At 39.6% G+C, this 25,813-nt stretch overlaps 1 protein-coding gene and 1 pseudogene across 1 annotated transcript in view; one reads left to right on the top strand and one right to left on the bottom strand.

Moving 5' to 3' along the window:
- Positions 1–19,585, top strand: part of LOC114610034 (vomeronasal type-2 receptor 26-like) — a 38,867-nt gene extending 19,282 nt beyond the window's left edge. Inside the window, exons 5-6 of the mRNA XM_028754497.1 lie at positions 901–1,024; positions 18,693–19,585. Of these exons, the coding sequence (XP_028610330.1) occupies positions 901–1,024; positions 18,693–19,585 (1,017 nt within the window). The remainder of the gene's footprint in view (positions 1–900; positions 1,025–18,692) is intronic.
- LOC114610069 lies at positions 12,189–12,308 on the bottom strand (annotated as a pseudogene).
- Positions 19,586–25,813: the final 6,228 nt, after the last annotated feature.

Genomic DNA, 25,813 nt, shown 5'->3' with positions numbered 1-25,813 from the left:
TTCTCTTTCTTTCTTTCTTTCTTTCTTTCTTTCTTTCTTTCTTTCTTCTTTCTTTCCCTTCCTTCCTTCCTTCCTTCCTTCCTTCCTTCCTTCCTCCCTTCCTTCCTTCCTCTCTCTCTCTCTTTCTTTCTTTCTATCTTTCTTTCTTCTTTCTTTTTCTTCCATCCATCCTTTTTCTCTTCCATACAATCTTTCTCTCTCTTCCCTCCCTCCCTCCCCCCTCCCTTCCTTCCTTCCTTCCTTGCTCAGGAAGTATTAACAAATTTTGAGCCTCTTACCTAGCTACCAAGAGGCCTCTCAGTCAATGACTAATGAGCTTAAGTAACTAAGTTTCTTTTCTTAATCCCCTCCTGCTATCAACAGGAGTAAATTGCAAGAAGGCTTCAGCTTTTGGCCTAGAATGAACAAAACCAAGTTAACTGCCCAAAGCTATCAGCTTCTACCCCCAGATAGAGAGAGTTAAATAGCCAGAATCCATCAGTTTCTGGGCCCCAGAACAGTAAGAGAGTGTTAATGGCCAGAGGTCTTTAGCCTTTGTCCTTCATCTGTCACTGTGTCTCACCTCAGTACCTGACTGTAGAAGATAGGACCCTGGTCAATTGCATCTCTTTGTGTCTATTCTTATGAGAGTTGGGTATGTCCTAACTCTGACCGATATAAAGCAGGAAAGAGAAAGAAAGATGGAGAGAGGGAGAGAGAGAGAGAGAGAGAGAGAGAGAGAGAGAGAGAGAGAGGCAGAGACAGAGACAGAGACAGAGACTTTGGCTTCACACTGTCTAAAAACATGGTAGTTCTGTGGTTGTCACAGTGTACAGATATCCTGCTGAAATCTACCATCTGGATGCTAATACTGAATGTCATGAATTGACTGCCTTCCCTCCTTTCATGTCTTCTGTACAGTCTCCTGTATCTGTTTGCAGTCAAAGTTGTCCACTTGGATTTAGGAAAGCACCTGTTGAAGGGAAACCATTCTGTTGTTTTGATTGTCTCCCATGTCCAGATGGAGAGATTGCAAATGAAACAGGTATTTATAAAATGATTCTCAATGTGGAAATTTCTAGAAATGGTTCTGAATGTGGAAATTTCTAGAAATGGTCTGAATGTGGACATTTGTATAAGTAAGTCTGGGTGTGGAAATGAGGCTCACACAGGATAGGGGTAAGTAACACAGCACATGAAGATACAGTTATATTTCTGTAGCTGACTCCCAATACATTAAAGCATGTTCTTGTGGGGTGTAAGTGGCAAAGGCTTTAATCCCAACTCTCAGTATGTGGATGTCTGAGTTCAGGGCTATCCTGATCTACAGAGTGAGTTCAAGGACAGCTAGTGCTGCACAGAGAGACTCTGCCTTGAAAAACTAACCAAAAACAAACAAAAATCTTGATTTCCACTCAGACATTTTTGTTACTGATGCTTGTTTATCTGATTGTTTTATTTGATATGCTGTGTGTGTTGGTCTCAAACTCCAGGGCTCCAGGAATCCTCCAGGCTCAGCCTCCTGGGTGACTAAGACCACAGGAGTGTGCTCCTGCGTCTGCTCCTGCTTTGTCTTCTGCACATCTGCACTGAGATTAAGTTTCTTTTCTTTGTATTCCTGCTTTTCACTAGTGGTTCTATTCCAGCTGTAGCAGTATTAATGAATAAATTAGTGCTCTCTGTATACTGTAAACAGTTAGTGCTCACTGTGTACCCTAAACTATGAGATGCCTTATAAAATGTGACCTTATTTCATGCTACAATAAATATTAATAACAACCAACATTTTGTTCCAAGGAAATTAAATTTCAGAGAAACTCCAGGTTGCTATGATCATACAACCTAGAGAAAGCTGAGACAAAATTCAGACAAGTGAGGGGAAGAGACAAAAACTTTGTATCAGAGTGACATTGATGGCAGATACAGCACTCCTTTCCTGGGACCCTGAGACCACTTCCTTTGGTGAATAGTAGCAACTCCATAAATATTCATTTATGACTAAATAAGTGTATCCTATATGATTTAAGAGTTTTCTTTGTAATTTATTTGATTCTTGTGCGAGTCCTCATTGTGTGTTCCCTGGTACTGTATGCTAGCATGAAGTCACTGCAAACTGAACACTGAGAGATCCCAGAGCATGAGTGATGTGGAGGATGTGAGTGATGTGCAGGGATGCTCTGCTCACTGTCCTCTGGCTGTCAACCTGTCACTTCTTCCTCAACATGATTCTAATTGCAAAGCCTCCCCAGTGTATAACAGCAATGCTTCCTTCCATTTTTTTTGTATCCTTACTTCACATTAACAACTATTTCAAAGTAGGTATCTTGTCCTGACCATCTTTTTTTTTCATTTAAAATGGTTTTATTTATTTTTTGTTATTTATTTATTTATTTATTTATTTATTTATTTAAAATTGTAATTTTTACTCATTCACATAGGGGTTATGAACACAAAAAGGCAGGACATGGGGAAAGGGATGTCACTGGAGCGTGGGTGTTCAGGGGGAATACAGATATCTTTCAGAACAGGATATCAGCTGGGTGAATGTTCAGGGGACAGGTGGCTATGACTCTGCCTATGATTCACTTGTCCTTATCTAAGTTGGTATTATCTGTCAAGACTACCTATTTACAAGGTCTATGTCTACTCAGGCTTGTAAATTTTCACAAAAGCTGTCTGTATACAATAGCTTATAGCCATCTGTTTCAATATTTTTCCACAGAGACACAAGACTTGATGTTAGTATACATGTATGACAGGCCTATTGCTGATTTTAGGCCTATGGCTGATTTTAGGCCTACAGTGTGTAAGCAGGGCTGCCCCTGACATCTTCTCCCTTCTCTAAGTATAGAGGACTGTGGCGATTCTAATCTTGTGAAGGCGAGGATAGAGGCCTGACCTCCAGTATTTGAAGGGGACCTTGTAATGGCTCCAGTCCTCCTGTCGTTGTCCAGTGAGGCATGAGGGCCATACCCATCTCGATGTGTTTTTCCCAGAGAGGGGATACTTTTGACATCAACCCCTATGTAGTCAGGCTTGTCCCTCTGGGAACCCAGAGAGATATTTTTAACTTTTATTTACATTCCCTTGCAGTGCTTAGCCTCACAGCCTAAGCAAGAATTCAGATCGCCAGTCAGAGGGGGTTCTAGGTGGGCCCTCTCTGCTTGGTCTAGGGGTGGAAGTTCCCTCTTTTAGGTTGGGTGGAGATGGACTTTGGGAACACTCTGGATAGAGTAACAACCTCATCTTGAGTCTCCTGGTCCTTCATAGCTAACTTATGATGATAATGTATCTGAATAGGTTTTGCTACCAAATTATTTATCTGTTGTTTCACAAAGTTAGTCAGCCTATTTAGGGCCCAGGGACCAGAAGAAATAAGCAAAAATAACCCAATTATTGGTCCCAAGATGGGAGGAAGTAGGGCTGACATCCATGAAGAGGCTGAAAACCAATTCTTATACCAGCACTCATCTTTCTCTTTCTCTCTCTGACTTTTCTCAGGGCCTTCTCTGACCTTTTTCATGCTCTCTTTAACCATCTCTGTCTTGTCTATGTAAAGGCAATATTCTTCTTTAAGGGCTGTACACAGTCAAGAGCTGTACACAGCCTTTTCTATTGTAATAGATTAAGTCAAGTCCAATAGGTATCTTTGCGATGTTTGGAGGTCTCTTCAGGCAGTGAAATGAGGGAATTCTTCAGATTAGTGATGTCAGTCTCTAGCTGTTTGATGTTCTTGTCAATGGCCCATTGAAGATCTGAGTAGTATAAGCTCCGAGGCCAGCATCTGGTTTAGAACTTCTAACAGAGGACATCACAGGTGATTCATTTTTACTTGGAAAAGAAAAAGAAGGGAATTCTCAGGGAGATTTCTCTTCCCTGGATATCAATTGTTATTCATCTTATTTATGGTTGGGCCTGGCTTTGTGGGGGCATCTATTTATGTCATTAATCTTTTTGGTAGCCGGTTAGCTGTGCCTTCTGTGGTATCAAACAGGCATATCAATCCTCAGCCCCATAAGAGAACTGGGTCTGCGCCATTCTCTTTAAAGGTAAGAGGGTCCTTTCCCATATCTGTGCCATAGTTTTTATTGGTCTCGGTGATGCCAGAGGCAGTCAGCAGCAGATTTGCCATGAGCTTTCAGTTTTAGAGAGTTAAAAGTGAACAAGGCATGATGGAGAGTATTTCAGGGGGACTCCTTCTTGGGGGGGGGATACCATTCCCTCTCTTTTGTTTTTAAAGCCAATTTTTCAGAGTTCTTGTAAAATCAGGGCAGAAGTGCCAACAGCCACTCTTTCCACACTCAGAGAGTCATGAAGATACTATTCAAAGAAATAAAAATCTATATTAATAACCTCTCTTATCAAAGGACTGTTATAGCATAGCCAACAACTAATCAGACTATATAATTTATCGATTAATAATAGCTTCTTCTACTTTTTGTGAGATTACTTCTCTTCTGTCAATTAATTGTTGAGGGAAATTAGGATTTACACCTCTCTTGAGAATATTAAGCAGAGACCTAAATTCTTTTGTGGAGAGCTTAAAATAAGATCTCAGCCAATTAACATCTCCTAGAAACTTTTGAAAATAATTTGAAATAAGTAAACTCTCTCTTTTATTTCAGACCCTTTATCTGTTTTTTGTTTTTATTGGATATTTTACATATTTACCTTTCAATGTTATCTCCTCTCCCTTTCTCCCCCAAAATCCCTTATCCCATACCTCCCCCTCCTATTTTTATGAGGGTGTGCTCCAAACATCCCCCCAGTCCCATCTCCCAGCTCTCGAATTCCCCAACACTAGGGAATCCAAACTTTTGGGGACCATGGCCCTCCACTTCCACTGATGTCTGACAAGGCCACCCTCAATTACCTATACAGGTGGAGACATGAGTCCCTCCCTTTGTGCTCTCAGGCTGGAGGTTTAGACTTTGGGAGCTCTGGTTGAATCTTTTGATACTCCTTCTAAAAAGGACCAAAGGACTCACACATCCCAATTATCTGTGAGTGCATACCATGTATGTTCTTTTGAGATTGGGTCACCTCACTCAAGATGATATTTTCCAGCTCCATCCATTTGCCTAAGAATTTCATGAACTCATTGTTTTTAATAGCTGAGTAGTACTCCATTGTATAGATATACCACATTATCTGTATCCATTCCTCTGTTGAAGGACATCTGGGTTCTTTTTAGCTTCTGGCTATTATAAATAAGGCTGCTATGAACATAGTGGAGCATGTGTCCCTGTTGTATGTTGAAACATCTTTTGCGTATATGCCCAGGAGTGGTATAGCTGGGTCCTCAGGTAACATATGTTCAATTTTCTGAGATACCGCCAGACTGCTTTCCATAGTGTTTGTACCAGCTTATAATCCCACCAACAGTGGAGGAGTGTTCCTCTTTCTCCACATCCTTGCCAACATCTGCTGTCACCTGTGTTTTTGATCTTAGCCATTCTGACTGGTGTGAGGTGGAATCTCAGTGTTGTTTTCATTTGCATTTCCCTGATGACTAGGGATGCTGAACACTTCTTTAGGTGCTTCTCAACCATTCGAGCTTCCTCAGTTGAGAATTCTTTGTTCAGCTCTGTGCTCCATTTTTTAATAGGGTTCTTTGATTGTCTAGAGTCTATTTTCTCCAGTTCTTTGTATACCTTGGATATTAGTCCTTTATCAGATGTAGGGTTGGTGAAGATCTTTTCCCAATCTGTTGGTTGCTGCTTTGTCCTATTGACTGTGTCGTTTGCTTTACAGAAGCTTTGCAGTTTTATGAGGTTCAATCTGTCAATTCCTGGTCTTAGCATGCAAGACATTGGTGTTCTGTTCAGGAACTTTTCTCCTGTGGCCATGTGTTTGAGGCTTTTCCCCAATTTCTCTTCTATTAGTTTCAGTGTGGCTGGTTTTATGTGGAGGTCCTTGATCCACTTGGAATTGAGCTTTGTACAGGAGATAAGTATGGATCAATTTGCATTTTTCTACATGCTGACCTCCAGTTGGACCATCACCATTTGTTGAAAATGCTGTCTTTTTTCCACTGGATGGTTTTAGCTCCTTTGTCAAAGATCAAGTGACCATAGGTATGGGGGTTCATTTCTGGGTCTTCTATTCTATTCCATTGATCCTCCTGCCTGTCTCTGTTCCAATACCATGCCGTTTTTATCACTATTGCTTTGTAGTACAGCTTGAAGTCAGGGATGGTGATTCTTCCAGAAGTTCTTTTATTGCTGAGAGTAGTTTTCGCTATCCTGTTTTTTTTTTATTCCAAATGAATTTTAAGATTGCTCTTTCTATCTATGTGAAGAATTGAGTGGGAATTTTGATGGGAATTCCATTAAATCTGTAGATTGCTTTTGGCAAGATGGCCATTTTTACTATATTAATCCTTCCAATCCATGAGCATGGGAGATCTTTCCATCTTCTGAGATCTGTTTCGATTTCTTTCTTCAGGGACTTGAAGTTCTTGTCATACAGGACTTTTACTTGCTTGGTTAGATTCACACCAAGGTATTTTATGTTATCTGTGACTATTGTGAAGGGTGTCATTTTCATAATTTCTTTCTCAGCCAGGTTATCTTTTGAGTAGAGGAAGGCTACTGATTTGCTTGAGTTAATTTTATATCCAGCCACTTTGCTAAAGTTGCTTATCAGGTTTACGAGTTCTCTGATGGAAGTTTTGGGGTCACTTAAGTATACTATCATATCATCTGCAAATAGTGAGACTTTGACTTCTTCCTTTCCAATTTGTATCCCTTTGACGTCCTTGTGTTGCCTTATTGCTCTGGCTAGGACTTCCAGTACTATATTGAATAGGTAGGGGGAGAATGGACAGCCTTGCCTAGCCCCTGATTTTAGTAGGATTGCTTCAAGTTTCTCTCCATTTACTGTGATGCTGGATACTGGTTTGCTGTATATTGCTTTTACTATGTTTAGGTATGGACCTTGAGTTCCTGATCTTTCCAAGAGTTTTATCATCAAGGGGTGCTGAATTTCGTCAAATACTTTCTCAGCATCTAGTGATATGATCATGTGGTTTTTTTCTTTGAGTTTGTTTATATAGTGGATTACATTGATGGATTTCCGTATATTGAACCAACCCTGCATTTGTGGGATAAAGCCTACTTGATCATGATGGATAATTGTTTTGATGTGTTCTTGGATTTGGTTCACTAGAATTTTATTGAGTATTTTTGCATCGATGTTCATAAGGGAGATTAGTCTTAAGTTCTCTTTTTGTTGGGTCTTTGTGTGGTAATTTGTGTGTAATTGTGGCTTCATAGAATGAATCGGGTAGTGTTCCTTCTGTTTCTATTTTGTGAATAGTTTGAAGAGAATTGGTATTAGGTCTTCCTTTAAGGTCTGATAGAGTTCTGCACCTAAACCGTCTGGTCCTGGACTTTTTTTTGTGGGGAGACTTTTAATGACTGCTTCTATTTCTTTTGGGGATATGGGACTGTTTAAGTGGTTTATCTGCTCCTGATTTAGTATTGGTAACTGGTTTTTGTCTAGAAAATTGTCCATTTCATCCAGATTTCCCAATTTTGTTGAGTATAGGCTTTTGTAGTAGGATCTGATAATTTTTTGATTTCCTCGGTTTCTGTTGTTATATCTCCCTTTTCAGTTCTGATTTTATTAATTTGGATACTGTCTCTGTGCCCTCTGATTAGTCTGGCTGAGGGTTTATGTATCTTGTTTATTTTCTCAAAGAACCAGCTCCAGGTTTTATTGATTCTTTGGATAATTCTCTTTTTTTCTATTTGGTTGATTTCATCCCTGAATTTGATTATTTCCTGCAGTCTACTCCTCTTGGGTGTATTAGCTTCTTTTTGTTCTAGGGCTTTCTGGTGCATTGTCAAGCTTCTGGTGTATGCTCTCTCCAGTTTCTTTTTGTATGCACTTAGAGCTATGAATTTTCCTCTTAGGTCTGCTTTCATTGTATCCCATAAGTTTTGGTATGATGTGTTATCATTTTCATTAAATTCTAAAAAGTCTTTAATTTCTATCTCTATTTCTTCCCTGACCAGATTATCAATGAGTAGGGTGTTGTTCAGTTTCCATGTGAATGTGGGCTTTCCATTGTCTTTGTCACTATTGAAGACCAGCCTTAGACCATGGTGATCTGATAGGATGCAAGGGATTATTTCAATTTTTTTTTTGTATCTTTTGAGGCCTGTTTTGTGCCCAATTATGTGGTCTGTTTTGGAGAAGGTACCATGAGGTGCTGAGAAAAAGATATATTCTTTTGCTTTAGGGTGAAATGTTCTATAGATATCTGTTAAGTCCATTTGGTTCATAACTTCTGTTAGTTTCACTGTATCTCTATTTAGTTTTTGTTTCCATGATCTATCCATTGCTGAGAGTGGGGTGTTGAAGTCTCCCACTAATCTTGTGTGAGGTGCAATGTGTGTTTTGAGCTTTAGTAAGGTTTCTTTTATGAAAGTTGATGCTCTTGCATTTGGTGCATAGATATTCAGAATTGAGAGTTCATGTTGGTTGACTTTTCCTTTGACAAGTATGAAATTTCCTTCCTTATCCTTTTTGATAACTTTAAGTTGAAAGTCAATTTTATTCGATATTTGCATGGCTACTCCAGCTTGTTTCTTAGGGCCATTTGCTTGAAAAATTGTTTTCCAACCTTTTACTCTAAGGTAGTGTTTGTCTTTGTCGCTGATGTGAGTTTCCTGTAAGCAGAAAAAGCTGGGTCCTGTTTGCATATCTAGTTCGTTAGCCTATGTCTTTTTATTGGTGAATTGAGTCCATTGATGTTAAGAGATATCAAGGAGAGGGTATTGCTGCTTCCTGTCATTTTTGGTAATAGTGGAGGCATTGTTTGTGTGGTTATCTTCTTTTGGGTTTGTTGGAAGGGGATTATTTTCTTGCTCTTTCTAGGGTATAATTGCCCTCCTTGTATTCAAGCTTTCCTGCTATTATCCTTTGTAATGCTGGGTTTGTGGAAAGATACTGTGTAAATTGGTTTTGTCGTGGAATATCTTGGTTTCTCCATCTATAGTAATTGAGAGTTTTGCTGGGTATAGTAGCCTGGGCTGGCATTTATGTTCTCTTAATTTCTGTATGACATCTGTCCAGGATTTTCTGGGTTTTTTAGTATCTGGTGAGAAGTCAGGTGTAATTCTGATAGGTCTGCCTTTATATGTTACTTGCCTTTTTCCCTTACTGCTTTTTAAAATTCTTCCTTTGTTTTGTGTATTTTGTGTTTTGATTATTATGTGACAGGAGGTATTTCTTTTCTGATCTAGTCTATTTGGCGTTCTGTAGGCTTCTTGTATGATTATGGGTATCTCATTCCTTAGGTTAGGGAAGTTTTCTTCTATAATTTTGTTGAAGATATTTATTGGCCCTTTAAGTTGGGAATCTTCACTCTCTTCTATACCTATTATCTTTAGGTTTGATCTTCTCATTGTGTCTTGGATTTTCTGGATGTTTTGTGATAAGAACTTTTTGCATTTTGTGTTTTCTTTGACAGTTGTGTCAATATTTTCTATGGTATCTTCTACACCTGAGATTCTTTCTTCTATCTCTTGTATTCTGTTGGTGATGCTTGTGTCTATGACTCCTGATTTCTTTCCTAGATTTTCTATCCCCAGTATAGTCTCCCTTTGTGATTTCTTTATTGTTTCTACTTCAATTTTTATGTCCTGGATGATTTTTTTTAGTTCCTTCACCTGTTTGTTTGTGTTTTCTTGTAATTCTTTAAAAGATTTTTGTGTTTCCTCTTTAAGAGCTTCTACATGTTTACTTGTGTTCTCCTCAAATTCTTTGAGAGTGTTATTTATGTCCTTCTTAAAGTCCTCTATCATCATGATTAGAAGTGATTTTAGATCTTGTTCTTGCTTTTCTGGTGATATGGGGAGTTCAGGACTTTCTAACATGGGAGAACTAGGTTCTGATGATGACAAGTACCTTGGGTTGCTGATGCTTATGTTCTTGTGCTTGCCTTTCACCATCTGGATCTCCTTTGTGCTATCTGTGCTGTCTGTGACTGGAGCCTGTCTTTCCTATTATCTAGGTTGTGTCAGAACTGTTTGGGATGGGTTTTGCTTCTGGGGTTAAAGCTGAGGCCCAAGATCTGCTCAGTGCTCAGGTGGAGACTGGAAGGAACCCCTGCTTTGAGCCAGTAGTGAATTAATTCCTGGGTCCCAGTGGGTCCCAGTTACTCCCTGTTTGGAGCAGGTGTTGCCCCCCTCCTTGCCTAGGTTACTGCTTGGGTTAGAGCTCCTGGAAGCCCTGCTTCCTCTGGGTTCTGTGAGATTGGATGCAGAGCTGTCTCCCAGGATCTGTGGAGGGCTAGGTCCCAGACTGGAAGGAACCCATGCTCTGGGCCAGGAGTGAATTCCAGGGTCTCAGTGGGTCTCAGTTATTCTCTGTTTGGGGCAAGTGTTGCGACCTAATTGCTTAGGTTACTGCTTGGGTTAGAGCTCCTGGAAGCCCCACTTACTCTGGGTTCTGTGAGATTGGGTGCAGAGCTGTCTCCCAGGATCTACTGAGCGCTCAAGCCCAGATGGGAAGGAACCTGCACTCTGGGCCAGGACTGAATTCCTGGGTGCCAATGGGTCCCAGTTACCCCCTGTTTGCGGCGGGTGTTGCTATCTCCTTATCTGAAATACTGCCCAAGTTAAAGCTCCTGGGAGGCCCTCTTCCTTTGGGTTTTGTGAGGTTGGGTACAGAGCTTCCGCCTGGGATCTGCTCTATGCTCAGGCCCAGACCGGAAGTCCCTACAATCTTGTCATGACCATCTTATTTTCCTGAATGAAGTCATTACTTACCAAAGTCTATGTAAAATGATGTTCTTTGCCTTTTTTAGCAGCAAGATAATGGTAGGCCACACTAACTACTTCCTGAGTCCTGGGCTTACAGACAAGCACTGCCAAGTCCTTATTCTTCATACTCGTTTAAAAAAAATAATTTTGCATTGGATCTTGTGAGTTTCACATCATACACCCCAATTCCACTCATCTTTCCATCCCTACCTCATGTATGTCACTGCATGGCAGTCACAAGTGCTTTTCACTCTGCCATGGTCATGCCCTTGGGGTTGGGCTCAGTTGTGCCCCACAGTATACCACCATGGTCAACTCTACTGTGATGCTCACAGGTAGAACAGGGCTCTTTCTGTTGAGTGCTCCAGCTGGTCAAGTACAAAAGGGAGGAAGAGTATCTCACCTGATCTACCCATTGCAGAGACAAGAGGTAGGGCTAAGTCTCCCATGGTGGGGTACAAGACTCTCAGTTACTCCAGAGGTGTGCAGGGCCCACAATCCTGAGTAATACATCTCTCCAGGGGGTAGATTCAGCTCTCTTGCTTTCATGTCCCCTGAGCCAGCTCTCCCACAATGTCCAGGTAAGAGATGGGCCCATCTCTGCACAGCCCTCAGACATCAACATATCCCTAAGTTGAAGGCCAGACCAGGGACACCAGCTTGGCCTTGGTAACAGACTCCTGCTGCAGCAGGGTCACAAAACTGGACATGGCCTCCAGTGGCAGCACAGTCCAGGACCCAATCATAGTCCCAGGTGGCAACACCATTTCCTGATGGGTGTTTCTAATTACCCTTGAGTCTTCAGTTCTGCCTAAATTTTTTGTGTCCACAGCTATTTTTGCCTTTCTTTTCCATTTCTTGACCACCTAATTGTTCCTCTTTGTGGTATACTGGGTCTCTGAGTGTCTAACGTTGTCTCTGGAGTGTTCTAAGGAGCAATTTCCTGCTCATGCTTTATAGTGCCAGGCAAGCATTATCTCGGGCAAGGTCTGCCATTCCTCCCCAGCCCTGCACAGCACCTGAATCATGGTCATCTCATGGTCCCCAGGCTAGCTCTCTGTCCAGGACCAATGGCACTGGTCTGGTGGTTACCTTGGTCTTCCTCCTCATCTGATTGTAGCCTTCAGTCCCAGAAATAGTTCTAGTAGCTGACTTCAGGCCCTTGGAGCCATTGAAGCCTCTATGGCACTGGACTGGTTGTCCCTCAACCTCTCTTTTTTTGAATATGCAATTGTTTTCAATCATTTCTTCTTTATTTCTTTTCCTTTGCTTCGCTTTGCTTCCCCTCCCCTCCCGTTCCCTTCCCTCTCCTCCCCTTCCCTTCCCTTCTCTTCCCTTTTCTTTCATTTTGTTTTATTTTGAGATAAGGCCTCACTGTAAAATTTTTCTGGGCTGGAATGTGGTATATAGACCAGGCTGCTGAAAGTGCTCCTGAGCGTTAGGCTGCTAATCATAAGTTGGAACTCTGAAGGTAGCCTTTTCCTCTCTCCTCTCTGCCACCTAATACTGTAGGTGTAACACAGCAGCTCCACTTGCAGCACTTCTAGGAGTAGGCCTTGCTTGTACTATTATAAATTTCAAATACCACCATTTTCTTAGAAAAGTAATATGCTGATAAATTAAAAAGACAAAAAAAAATATCTGCTTCATACTCCCTAGGAATTCCATCTCTTTAAAGTGCCTTTATGTTACATAATAGGCTGTGGGAATCTTTCCCTCTTTACCCCAAAGCAGTATTTTCTGCACCATCAACAGAAGGCTTGATGTTTCCAAGAATATGTGACTGAATCTCTTTTTCTTCATAGTCTAACATCTACCAAATATTGAAGTACATTATCCTTGAACTTCAGTACTTTTAAATTCCTAATCTGCAACAATAATTTTTGTGCTCTGCCTTAAAATATTAATTTTGAAAAAGCAGTTTCCAAGTAGTCATGTTTACATTTGTAGAAAATCAGGGTTTTAGTTGGGTGACATAATCCCAGTTTACTAAATGTGTCTGAGAAAAATATTTCTATCATCATCAAGCATTTGACACATTTTTGTGCTGAAACTAGAACCTAAAATGTTGTATATGCTAGGCATGTGCTCTAGACTCAGCTGTATGCACAGATCATTCAATTATCACCACAACAATGTTTCATTTCATGAACTAAATTCAATCCGGCTCACCATATCCTTTTTCAAATAGATGCAGTACTGGTTCTAGGCCCACTGACTTTTCAATGGCTGCTAATACTCCACTATATTCCTTGTAGAACATTGCATCTATTCTGTAGGAGTCCAACCAGTTTTTATTACAGTGTATCATTTTTCTTCAAAGCAATAAGTATCTAGTTACTTATATCAAATGAAATGTTCTTCAAAATCAAAGAGGACAATAAGCAGAATTGATATCCAAGCACATAGACTTATATCATGACCATGAAGAAACCATTATCCCTGAAAACAACCTGTCTATACCACTGGAAAATTTTGGTTTGAATTCCCCTTTGGAAGAGAAATTAACAGTATCGAGTCATCAATACTTTGCTGGTATTTTAAAACAATTTTTTGGGCCATATAAGCTCACAATTGAATATGCAATAGTTTTCTCTGCTTCCTTCCTTCTTTTCTTTTGTTTTGTTTTCTTCTATTTTGTTTCATTTTGAGACAAGGCCTTACTATAAAATCTTTCTGGTTTTGCCAGGAATGTGGTATGTAAACAGGCTGGCTGGTAGTCTCCTTTGTGCTAGAATTACAGGTGTGCAATGTGGTGCTTTGCTTTAGTTATTTTTCTAGTTAAACATGGGTCCCATGCAAGTGTCTTTCAGAGTGTATGAATTATAAGCTTAGGGAATAAGACTTCCCATTCCACTGTACTCCTCTTAAATATTCGGAGACTTACCTTTACCTGTGTCTTTTTTTTTTCTTTTAAAAAAAGTCACAATGTGAAAAAAGTTACTAAATCTTTATGTAGAAGTACAGGAAACTCACGTAACTTAAATATATGTAATAAATATTGAAAATTAAGTGCAAAATTATTTTTTCTTTAATAAACTTCTAATCAGAGTTCAGTCAAGCATATTAAAGAACTCATCAAAACAAGCTGTTTTTTTTAATCCTAAGAAAAACTATTCACCTAAAATGTGTTTCCTTCAGCATTATTTCCAAAACAATGATACATCCCATAGTAAAAATCAAAATGCAAGAATCAAAAGAAAATACCACAGTTCCTAAACATAGTAAATGTTAGGAAGTTTTAGTTTCTAGGTGTTTCTGTCAGAGGCCTCCTGTGACAGTCTAGTTCTCTCTTGGAGGTAGCTGAGTGGGGAAAGAGTGTTGGCGGGGGAAAGACTTGGTTTAAGAGATATTTAAGATGTCTGTTTTATAATAAAACATTTTCCTGTTTTATGTCTAAGTTACTTTGCAGTGATAGCTGGCCTGCCTCTCTCAGCTCCTCTTGAGGCTAGAAACTGCAGCCTCTGACACTTAGCACCTCATAGTAAACAGCTGGGGATTAAGTAAAGTAGCCTTTGTTCTTATCTCTGCAGGAACTTGGAGGCTGGGTCTCCCAGCCTGCTAGGGAAAGTCTCAGAAAGAAAAAAGGACACTCTTCAAAGGGATTTTAATCTTTATTTCTAAGTTCTTCTCCTAATATTCTCTCTTCCAAAAATTCTCTCGCCAAAAATTTCTTCTGAATTTCTAAGTTCCCTTTGATTTCTAAGCTACTCTACTCTGCTGTCCCCCTTCCTGTCTTGCTCTCCTATACTGTTTTGATGTAATCATGGCCTACAAGGTATTCATTCCTAGTTTGTTGCAGTTTCTAGGGGAATAGATCACATGGTTTTTCCAACCATGTCCTTTTTTTTTTTTTCAAAAGTTCTCTAAAAGTACAGACATAAATTCCAATCATAAATTGAATAAGAAGTTTACAACAGAGATTGTTTACATATGTATCCATTAAAAGGATTATTCCCAGGCAGCCCCAACTCCTTCTACTTCCTTGAGGCCTACAATTCAAAGACCAAAAGCTTTGAAGACCTACCAAACCATGCCAGCAGTCCTGAGAACAAAGGGAAGTGGAAAGATAAAGGGAAGGGAAAGCATCAGGTACCAGAGCCCAAAGAAACTGAGGCAGCCATCCAACCTCCCAAGCTTCAGACCCTGGATGTGTTTTCTGGCTGCGGAGGTTTATTGGAAGGATTCCACCAAGCAGGCATCTCAGAGACACTGTGGACCATCGAGATGTGGGAACCAGCAGCCCAGGCATTTTGGCTGAACAACTCTGGCACCACGGCGTTCACAGAGGACTGCAACGTGCTTCTTAAGCTGGTCATGGCTGGTGAGGTGACCAACTCTCTGCGCCAAAGACTGCCACAGAAGGGTGATGTGGAGATGCTGTGTGGTGGGCCACCCTGCCAGGGCTTCAGTGGCATGAACCGCTTCAACTCTCGAACTTACTCAAAGTTCAAAAACTGCCTCATGGTCTCCTTCCTCAGCTACTGTGACTACTACAGGCCTCGATTCTTCCTTCTGGAGAATGTCAGGAACTTCGTGTCCTTCAAGCACTCCATGGTGCTGAAGCTGACACTGTGCTGCCTGGTCCTCATGGGCTACCAGTGCACCTTTGATGTGCTCCAGGCTGGACAGTATGGTGTGGCCCAGACACAAAGGAGGGCCATCATCTTGGTTGCAACCCCAGGAGAGAAGCTGCCTCTGTTCCTAGAACCTCTTCATGTGTTCGCACCCTGTGCCTGCCATCTGAGGGTTGTGGTGGATGACAAGAAGTTTGTTAGCAACGTTATGAGGCTGAGCTCCTGTCCCTTCTGAACCATCACGGTGCGAGATACCATGTCTGACCTCTCTGAGATCCAGAACGGAGCTTCGTCGCCCGAGATCCCCTACAATGGAGAGCCACAGTCCTGGTTCCAGAGACAGGTGCTTGGATCTCACTACCAGCCCATCCTCAGGGACCATATCTGCAAGGACATGAACCCACTGGTGGCCGCCCGCATGCAGCACATCCCGCTGTTCCCTTGATCGGATTGGCGTGACCTGCCCAACATCCAAGTGCGTCTGAGAGATGGCTTCATAGCCCATAAGCTGCAGTACACCGTCCATGATATTAAGAATAGCTACAGCAGCACCAGGGCTCTGCGTGGAATCTGTTCCTGTGCAGAAGGAAAACCCTGTGACCCCGATTACAGACAATTCAGCACCCTCATCCCCTGGTGCCTGCCACCCACTGGGAACCTGCACAACCACTGGGCTGGTCTCTATGGTCGTTTGGAGTGGGATGGCTTCTTTAGCACCACTGTCACCAACCCTGATCCCTTGGGCAAGCAGGGTCGGGTGCTCCACCCAGAGCAGCACTGGGTTGTGTGTGTGCGGGAATGTGCCCGCTCCCAGGGCTTTCCAGATACCTACTGGTTCTAGGGCAACATCCTCGACAGACACCGACATGTGGGTAATGCTGTGCCACCACCACTGGCCAAAGCCATCGGCCTGGAGATTAAGCTCTGCCTGCTGGCCAGTGCTCAGGAGAGTGCCTCAGCTGCAGTTAAAGCAAAGGAGGAAGCTGCTACCAAGGACTAGTGCTCTCACCCAGAGCCCCACACGCACTGACATTTTTTACCCTTCGAGCTCCATCATTCGAAGTCTTGTGCTCAGTGTCTGTGGCCATGGCTGACACTAAGCTGTTTGCATGAGGTTTGTTTGTGACCAAGCCGTGTAGTACTTTGTGCATTCCGAATTTTAAGGTTTTATTTTTTTGTTGTTGTTGTTTTTTTTGTTTTTTGTTTTTTTTTGCTGTTGTTGTTGTTTTTATTCTGTATTCTACCAGATCTGCCACTGTGCATGTGGCAAGTGAGACTTGATGTAGTTTTATATGTTGTAATATTTCTTCAAAATAAAGAACATCTATAAGGCAAATAAAAAAAAGTTCTCTAAAAGTACAAACATAAATTCCAATCATAAATTGAATAAGAAGTTTAAAACAGAGATTGTTTACATATGTATCCATTAAAATGTAACATATATTATCTGTCATTAGCACTACAGGTTCATTGACATTTAAAATCCATAATTTTTGTGACTAAGTTATTATTGAAGTTTTGTATAGATAAACCCAGTAGTATTCTATGTCCTTGCACTTACTCTAAATCATTAGTTCCCTTTTCAGGACCTTTGGTTAATTGTTTTACAACCTCTTGGAATGTGTTCTAAGTTGTAGATGCCTGCTTTCTATCTCAGAATCAATTTACTGGTGACACCTGAAGACTGGCAGAGTTCTCATTGCAGCTTTAATAACAGAGAGTACTTAATAGCAGTACTGTTATAGGGGACTTAATAATTACAAGTATAATTTTAGGGGTTCTTACAGAATCATCATTAAGAACTATAAATCATCTATTTGTCTATATAGAAAATCTACAAGACTATAGATGTTTGTTGATCTCTAGAAAGCTTCCCAAAATTGCTAATACCTGATTTGCATAAAGCTCCCAGAAATTTCTATGTGTGTGTCTCTGTGTGTGTGTGTGTATGTATGTATGTATGTATGTATGTCTAATAACAGAAAAAGCATATTAATAGCAGGAATCTTTCCTCATATATAATTCCTTTAGTTTTGCCTAGAAGGGTGTCTTAGTTAGGATTTTCTGGTGTGAACAGACACCATGATCAAGGCAAGTTTTATAAAGGATAACATTTAGTGTGGCTTGCTTACAGGTTCAGAGGTTCAATCCAGTATTATCTTGGTAGAAACATGGCAGCATCCAGGCATGCGTAGTTCAGGAGGAGCTGAGAGTTCTACATCTTCATCTGAAGGCTGCTAGTGGAAGCCTGACTTCCAAACAGCTAGGGTTCAGGTCTTAGAGCCTAAGCCCTCAGTGATACACCTACTCCTACAAGGCCACACCTCCAAATAGTGCCACTCCCTGTGCCAAGCATATGAAACCATGACAAAGGGCAAATCCATGTTGACATTACAGTCCATGGAAAAACCACCTCAAAGGTCGCCTGCTAGGTTTTAGCTTCTCCTAGATGCCTCCTAGATGGCACCTTTCATAATAACAACCAAGAGCCTGCAGGGATAGGAGCACTACGGATCATTGTGATAGAGAAGGTAGAAAGGTCATAAGAGCCAGAGAGGGAACATATATAGGGAAACAGAATTTGTCAAGCATGACAGGGTCCTCGAGCACACAAACTCACAGGCATGCATCAGATCACACCAGATAAAGACAGATCAAGTTAGACAAAAATCAAAGTGTGGGTGGAGAACAGGATCACAAGCTCCCACCACTAGCTAGAAGCTATTGGCAGTTGATGGCTGCTGGAAATAGTCAGGTTTGTTTGTTTGTTTGTTTGTTTGTTTGTTTTCATATATGTGATCCTGATAGGCTGCCCAGGTTATGGTAGATGGCCCTATAGTGATATGCATACAGGAAGGATTAAATGAAGTCAGTGGGCTAAAATAAAAAAAGAGTAAGTAAAGTTGGGAGAAAAAAGTGTTGGAAGGAGGGAGAGGAGTGGCAGAGGAAAGATATTGATGGTAGATGAGATCAAAGCACATGATATGCATGTATGATGTTCTCAAGTAACAAAATTTACACAAAGAGAACAAAGAATAGTAAAAGGTTCAAAATAAACTTTCTCTTTCTTTAACAAGTAATCAAATATGATTTCCAGATTTTCTGATTTCCCCTCAACATCATTTCCACATTTCTGATTCTCTCATATTGTTTAAGTCTGCTCACTTAGGAATATATTATGAATACAGTATATCTGTATTTTCCTCTCTTGAAAAAATTAACTTATTCATCTACTGTTTTCCAATATTATGTCTCAGTGAATATAACCAGGTATTTCTTTAGAATTCAACAATTGTTCTGCACAAGATATATGTGGAGAGTGACCAGTGCAATGTAATAAACCAATCTGCCTCCCTTTCAGATATGGATCAATGCATCAAGTGTCCTGAAGATCAGTATCCAAACAAGCAGAGGAATCAGTGTCTCCCTAAAATTAAAGCATTTTTGTCTCATGAAGATACTCTGGGAGCTGTTTTGGTATCTGTGGCCATTGGTTTATCTGCCTTTTCAGTCATGGTTTTAGGATTATTTATCTGCTATCGGGACACACCCATTGTCAGAGCAAATAACAGAAATCTCAGTTATCTCCTCCTAGTTTCTCTAATGCTCTGTTTCTTTTGCTCATTAATATTCATTGGCCAACCTAGCTCAGTCACTTGTGTCTTGAGACAAATGATTTTTGGGGTTGTATTTTCTGTGGCCATTTCTGCTATCTTGGCAAAGACCTTCATTGTGGTTGTGGCCTTCAAAGCCATCAAACCAGGAAGCATCTTACAAATGTGGATGGTGACCCGACTCTCAAATGCTATAGTCTGCTGTGGTTCCATCATTCAACTGTGCATCTGCGCAGTCTGGCTGGGAACATATCCCCCTTTCCCTGATGTTGACATGCAGTCAGAGTTTGGACAAATCATCCTCTTGTGTAATGAGGGGTCCACCCTTGCTTTCTATTGTGTTCTGGGGTACTTGGGCTTTCTGGCCAGTCTCAGCTTGCTTATTGCTTTTCTGGCGAGAAGGCTACCTGACACGTTCAATGAGGCAAAAACAATCACATTCAGCATGCTGGTTTTCTGCAGTGTGTGGATTTCTTTTGTACCAGCTTACCTGAGCTCCAAAGGCAAAACCATGGTGGCTGTGGAAATTCTTTCAATTCTGGCCTCTAGTGCTGGCTTACTGGGCTGTATATTTCTTCCCAAATGCTATGTGATCCTACTGAGGTCAGGTGACCATTCTAGGAAGAAGTTCTTTAAATGACTTCTTCTTTAAGACAAAGGAATTCATTGTGATTTGTTGAAATGAATGATGTAGGAATATTCAAAAGAGTGGCATTTAGTCAATGTGTTTCACTAAATAATGGCAACTGTAATGGCGCCAACGAGACACAGTAAATCAAGCCACCACAAGTTAGATAGTTGCCACCTACAGCTAAATTTTTGTGTGTCTAAGAGATGTTTTTCAAAACTGAGTTTTTTTTTTTGTGTGTGTGTTTGGTATTTTTTTTTCTTTTTTTTTTTTTTGAACATGAAATGCTTTTTTTTATAGCATGTTTTACAAGGGGAGGGGGTAAGAGGGTCCAGGTGGTGGAAAAGTACAAAATCTTCTTGGCCTGTGCCTTGAAACATGTCATGGTCTATATGGTACACTGCCTTGAATTATGATCTACCTGCAGTTCTTCAGAAGATATGGTACACTGCTTGAGTTATGGTCTCCCTGCTATTCTTAAGAAGACATGGTACTCTGCTTTGCAAAACTGAGTTTTAACATTTTTTTTAAGCATAAGATAACAGGCCTGGGGAAAATTAAATTTTAAAATGAGAGTATATCATTAATCTGGAAACAAAAGTAACAGATGTTTACAGATGGGCTTCCCCTCTTAGTCATATGCAGGGCAACTTTTTGTATTCCATATGAATTAATTTCAATGTAATCACAATTCTGCAACAGAAATTTCATGGTCTTCTTCTCCTCTTTGAAGGTACCCCCAAACAAGACAATATAAAATGTAAGTCTCAGAGTCTTGGGAGGATTTTGTGCTCTTTCTATGCTCAGGTGGAATAACATGGATGAGAGCTTAGGCAGAGTCCCAGGGGAAACACAGACATCTTTTCCCTAAGGATATTCAACATATCAGAGGATAGAGATCTCCTGAGAGAGCAAACAGCCTTCATGGGAAGTGCTTTTCTCTATTAGAGTTAGGAGTTTCAAATTGTCTTCCCATGGTGAAAGCTCATATCATTTGCACCCATTGGAGTCTCCTCTCAAGGAGGGAATGTGTATGATGGTAGATGTGGGCAAGGAGGAGTAGTATGAGGCCGGGGATTCAACAGGACATGGAGAATTCTGGAATCATGCATCCTGGACCTTGAGGATTTTCAGATATTTGCTTTTCTCTATGTAAGAGAAACATGATTTAAACATGATTGCCAAGTTATACTAAGAGAAACTTCAGGTTGGACTTGCAACATTGGGAGGAATCACTGTTCAACCATGGTCAAAAGCATGCTCAGAAATGGCTACATGAACAAACTGGTTTTGTTTATGCTGTAGAACAAGACTTACTTATATCTCCCAAAGTTTTCAACTCTAGAGCATCTGAACACTGTAGTATTGGACACAGAACCATTGTTAGGCCAAGAAATGTTTAAGGTATTCTGAGTCTAATTTGAGTCTCATTTATTGCTAATCGTTCACTTATGTAAACATTTCATATTAAACTGAGTTGCTTCTGTTTGCCATGAAAACAGCACAGGAAGTTCTATTGGAATCTGCTTTGACACAGTTAAAATAAAGTTTGTTCCAGCTGTCTGACTTGATAGACTTAGAAATACTTGTGTTCAAAGTATCTGAAACTATTCACTCATGGATTCTTGCCACATTAAGTAGGAAGACACTCCACTCTGAAAAGCTGCCAGGTAGATTGACATTATGAGTATAAAGAAATCCCTGTTTACTAGAGCCAGTTTCTCTCCTGTATCTGGGGACCATTATGTTACAAGCCAAGTACAGTAGAGAGAGAGAGAGAGAGAGAGAGAGAGAGAGAGAGAGAGAGAGACAGAGACAGACAGAGAGAGAGAGAGAGAGAGAGAGAGAGAGAGAGAGAGACAGAGAATTCTTCAGGGGCAGTTCTAGGTGGCTGGCAGGACTCTTACATCCTGGTTTGAGTATATCTGAAAGATTAAGTAAATATTCATCAAATATATGTTGCTCAGTAAATATTCAGACATCAAGTGTGTTGTAAATGTGTGTACTGTGGCAATCACTCTATGGTTACTGGAGACTATTCGTTATCCAGTAATTCCATAAAAGCAATACAAGTTTATTACTTGATTTTGACTTATAAGTACATGGAGGAATATTGTCTTAAAATCTCATAAATTCTTTAGATACTTTACATTATTTAAACAATCATTTTGTGCCACTTTCCTTAAGAAATATTAGAATGCTTGAAGCCACCTGTTTCCCTTCATTGCAGTTCTCCAGAGGGAAGCCTCATTTTAAGCTTCGTGTTAATTTTTTTGCTCTGTTTTAATATCAGTTTCTATTCTTAAGTGATACATTGTAAAACTGTAAGTTTTCAATGTTATGTAAATATGGCATACTTTATGTATTCTCTGATTTATCACCTGTCTTAAGTCTGCTTTAGGAGTTTACACATGTAGTCATGTATAATATAGGTATATTCAGTCTTCTCCAGAGATGAGTATCAAATCTCTGTCCATAAAATTATTTCAATAGGCACCAGATTTTCTTCATGATAGAAATTGGAACTTTTATCATTTTCCTATTGCAAGTGAAGTTTCTTCTAGTTCTAGATTAGTCTACTGGTGTATAGGCATACAGATTATTTAGAATTTCAATTTATAATTATTATTGTAGTGATAAATATTAATTTGTCAGTATGTACCAAATTATTTTCTAAATTATATTTGAATAATTAGGGCCTCAATACAGTATCTAAAATATGCAATCTGTACAAATTACTTAGTCATTGTTAAACTTAACTTTTGTCACACTGGGATTATAAATTGATATTTCATTTTGTTTTAACTTACACTGACATGGTGAATAATCAGATTACAATTTATACTTATTTGAAAATTCTACAGTTCCACAATGATATAAAAATAGTTTTCATTTTTCACCCCATTTAGGATTTTTTGGGGGCTTCCTCAATATCTAGATGAATGTTCTCTTTTCATGGCTGTTCTCTGGCTTCACCTTGAACATATTCTTTTCCTTGGTCTCTAACTGCTACATATGAGGATGTAACAATAAATAGTGTTATTCAATGCGTGATGTCTCTTGAATCCTTCTTTGTATTTCATTTGAGGGCAAGAGCATATGATTATCTCCATATATTTGCTACTGGGTATAGGAGATAACAATTTTTTAAATATTATGTTTGTATTTTATACTTTGCTGGACTTTTTCGACAATCTAAATGGGGAAGAATTTTAGGACCTTCACTCACAGAAACATGTCATCTGCAAACAAAGACAAGCTGGTCTCTTCCTTACCTGTTTGTATTCTTTTCATTTCTTTCTCTTGTTTTGTTAAAGCTCTTAATTCAATGTGAGTAGAGATTACAGGCACCCTTTTTATTCTTGATTTTATGAGAAATACTTTTGATTAAAAAAACCCAAATGACATATCTCTTTACACATCTGAATTTGTTATTACAAATATGTATTTTTCACATCAAACTATGTTAACAGGCTTGGTGATGCACACATGTAACCTCGACTAATCAGAAGATTGAGACAGGATGAGCACAAATTCAAGGACAACCTGGGAAACTTAGTCTTTTGGAGATGTATAAAAGCTAAGACATGACTCTGTGGTAGAGTACTTGCCTAGCATGCACCATGCTGCAGGGTCCATCTCCTACCGTGTCTGCACTGAAGAATGAATGAATGAATGAATATATGAGTGAGTGAGAGAAATGAATAAACAAAGGCAGAGAAAAAAATTAACACGGGGGGTGGGGAGAATGGAGAACATATGGAATGAGTAGGGGTTGGGGCACAAACCCAGAGAGGGATAAAGTCTGGACTGTAAAAAAGGATTAAAGATTAAAAAACAAAAATTACAATTTGAAAAAAAATAAATAAATTATATTAAAAAAGATTAAAAAACAAAAGATTAATACATTGGACCTAATACACTATAGACTTCTTTTTTAAAGCTAGTAATGTTCTTTGATTTATATTCTTTGAAGTACATAAATTTAAAATAATGCCAATACTTGAAAAAAACTATGTGAATTAAAAATTTATATTTAATTTTCACAATACATACATATTTCAAATCACTGTATTTCATGAGCATATATAATATAAGATGTCAAAAATACACGTTTGATTTCTTTCTTCAGGCACTTGAAGTTCTTGAAGTTCTTGTCATACAAATCTTTAACTTGCTTAGATTCACACCAAGGTATTTTATAGTATTTGTGAGTATTGTGAAAAGTGTGTTTTAGCTAATTCCTTTCTCAGCTTGTTTATCCTTTGAGTAGAGGAAGGCTTATTTGTTTGAGTTAATTGTATATCCAGATGCATTGCTGAAGTTATTTATCAGGTTTAGAAGTTCTCTGGTGGAATTTTTGGGGTCACTTAAGTATACTATCATATCATCTTCAAATAGTGATATTTTGACATCTTCTTTTCCTATTTGTATCCCTTTGACTTCTTTTTGATGTCTAATTCCTCTGGCTGGGACTTCAAGTACTATATTGAATAGGTAGGGAGAGAGTGAGCAGCCTTGTCTAGTACCTGATTTTAGTGGGATTGCTTCAAGTTTCTCTCCATTTAGTTCGATGTTGGTTACTGATTTGCTGTACATTGCTTTTACTGTGTTTAGGTATGGGCCTTGAATTCCTGATCTTTCCCAGACTTCTACCATGAAAGGATGTTGAATTTTGTCAAATGCTTTCTTAGCATCTAGTGAGATGATCATGTGTTTTTTACCTTTGAGTTAGTTTATATAGTGGATAATGTTGATGAATTTCAAATATTGAATTATCCCTGCATTCCTGGGGTAAAGACTACTTGATCATAATGGATGATTGTTTTGATGTGCTTTTTAATTCAATTGCAAGGATTGTATTGAGTATTTTTGTATCGATATTCATAAGGAAGATTGGTCTGAAGTTTTCTTTCTTTGTTCTGTCTTTGTGTGGCTTAGTTATGAGTATAATTGTGGCTTCATAGAACGGATTGAGTAGTGTTCCTTCTGTTTCTATTTTGTGGAATAGGTTGAAGAGAATTAGTATTAGGTATTCTTTGAATGTCTGATAGAATTCTGCACTAAACCTATCTGGTCCTAGGCTTTTTATGGTGGGAGACTTTTAATGAATGCTTTTATTTCTTTAGGGGTTATGGGACTGTTAAGACTGTTTATCTGATCCTGATTTAAATTTTGTGTTTGGTATCTGTCTAGAAAATTATCCATTTCAACCAGATTTTCCAATTTTGTTGGGTAAAGGCTTTTGTCATATGATCTGGTGATTTTTCAAATTTTCTAGTTTAATTTTCAACTAAGGAATATGGAATGGCCAAGAAGCACCTAACGAAATGTATTATTAGTCTTCACCGAAATGCAAATCAAGACAACTCTGAGATGCCACTTCACATCCGTCAGAATGACTAAGATCAAAAACTCAGGTGACAACAGATGCTGGTGAGGATGTGGAGAAAGAGGGACACTCCTCCATTGTTGGTGGGATTGCAAACAGGTACACGCACTCTGGAAATCATTCTGCCAGTGCCTTAGAAACTTGGATATAGTACGACTATATCCAAATTTGGATATAGGTCCCAGCTATTCCATTCCTGGAATTCCCAAAAGATTCTTCAACTTATAACTAGGACACATACCAATCATGTTCATATCTGTGTTATTTATAATAGCTAGGAGCTCAAAACAAGCCAGATATCCCTCAACAGAGAAATGGGTACAGAACATGTGGTACATTTACAGAACGGAGTACTACTCAGCTATTTTAAACAATGAATTCATGAAATTCACAAGCAGGTGCATGAAACTAGAAAATATTATCTTGCGTGAGGTAACAGAGACGTGATATATACTCACTTATAAGTGGGTATTAGGAAAAATGCTCTGAATATCCATGATATAGCTTACAGACAATATGAAGAATAAGACCACAGTGTGGATACTTCAGTTCTTCTTAGAAAGGGGAACAAAATAATCCCAGGAGGTAGAGAATGGGAGGGACTTGGGATGAAGAGAGGAGGGGGAGAGGAAAAATGGGGGCAGGATCACATATGAGAGGCAACAGGGGAGATATACAGAGGGTCAAGAAATTGAACAGAGGTGTGTAGCAATGAGAGATGACGACACTGTGGGTAGCTACAAGAAAGTCCCAGATGCCATGATAGCAAGAGACTCCCAGGACCCAATGAGGTTGACATTAGCTGAAATATCCAACAAAGGAGAGAGAGAACCTGTTCAGACCATATC

The sequence above is a fragment of the Grammomys surdaster genome, unplaced genomic scaffold (genome assembly GCF_004785775.1).
Source record: "Grammomys surdaster isolate TR1022 unplaced genomic scaffold, NIH_TR_1.0 126013, whole genome shotgun sequence".
In the NCBI taxonomy this organism is placed as follows: Eukaryota; Metazoa; Chordata; class Mammalia; order Rodentia; family Muridae; genus Grammomys; species Grammomys surdaster.
Note: the sequence above shows the minus strand (reverse complement) of the source record. Positions and strands in the feature narration are given on the sequence as shown.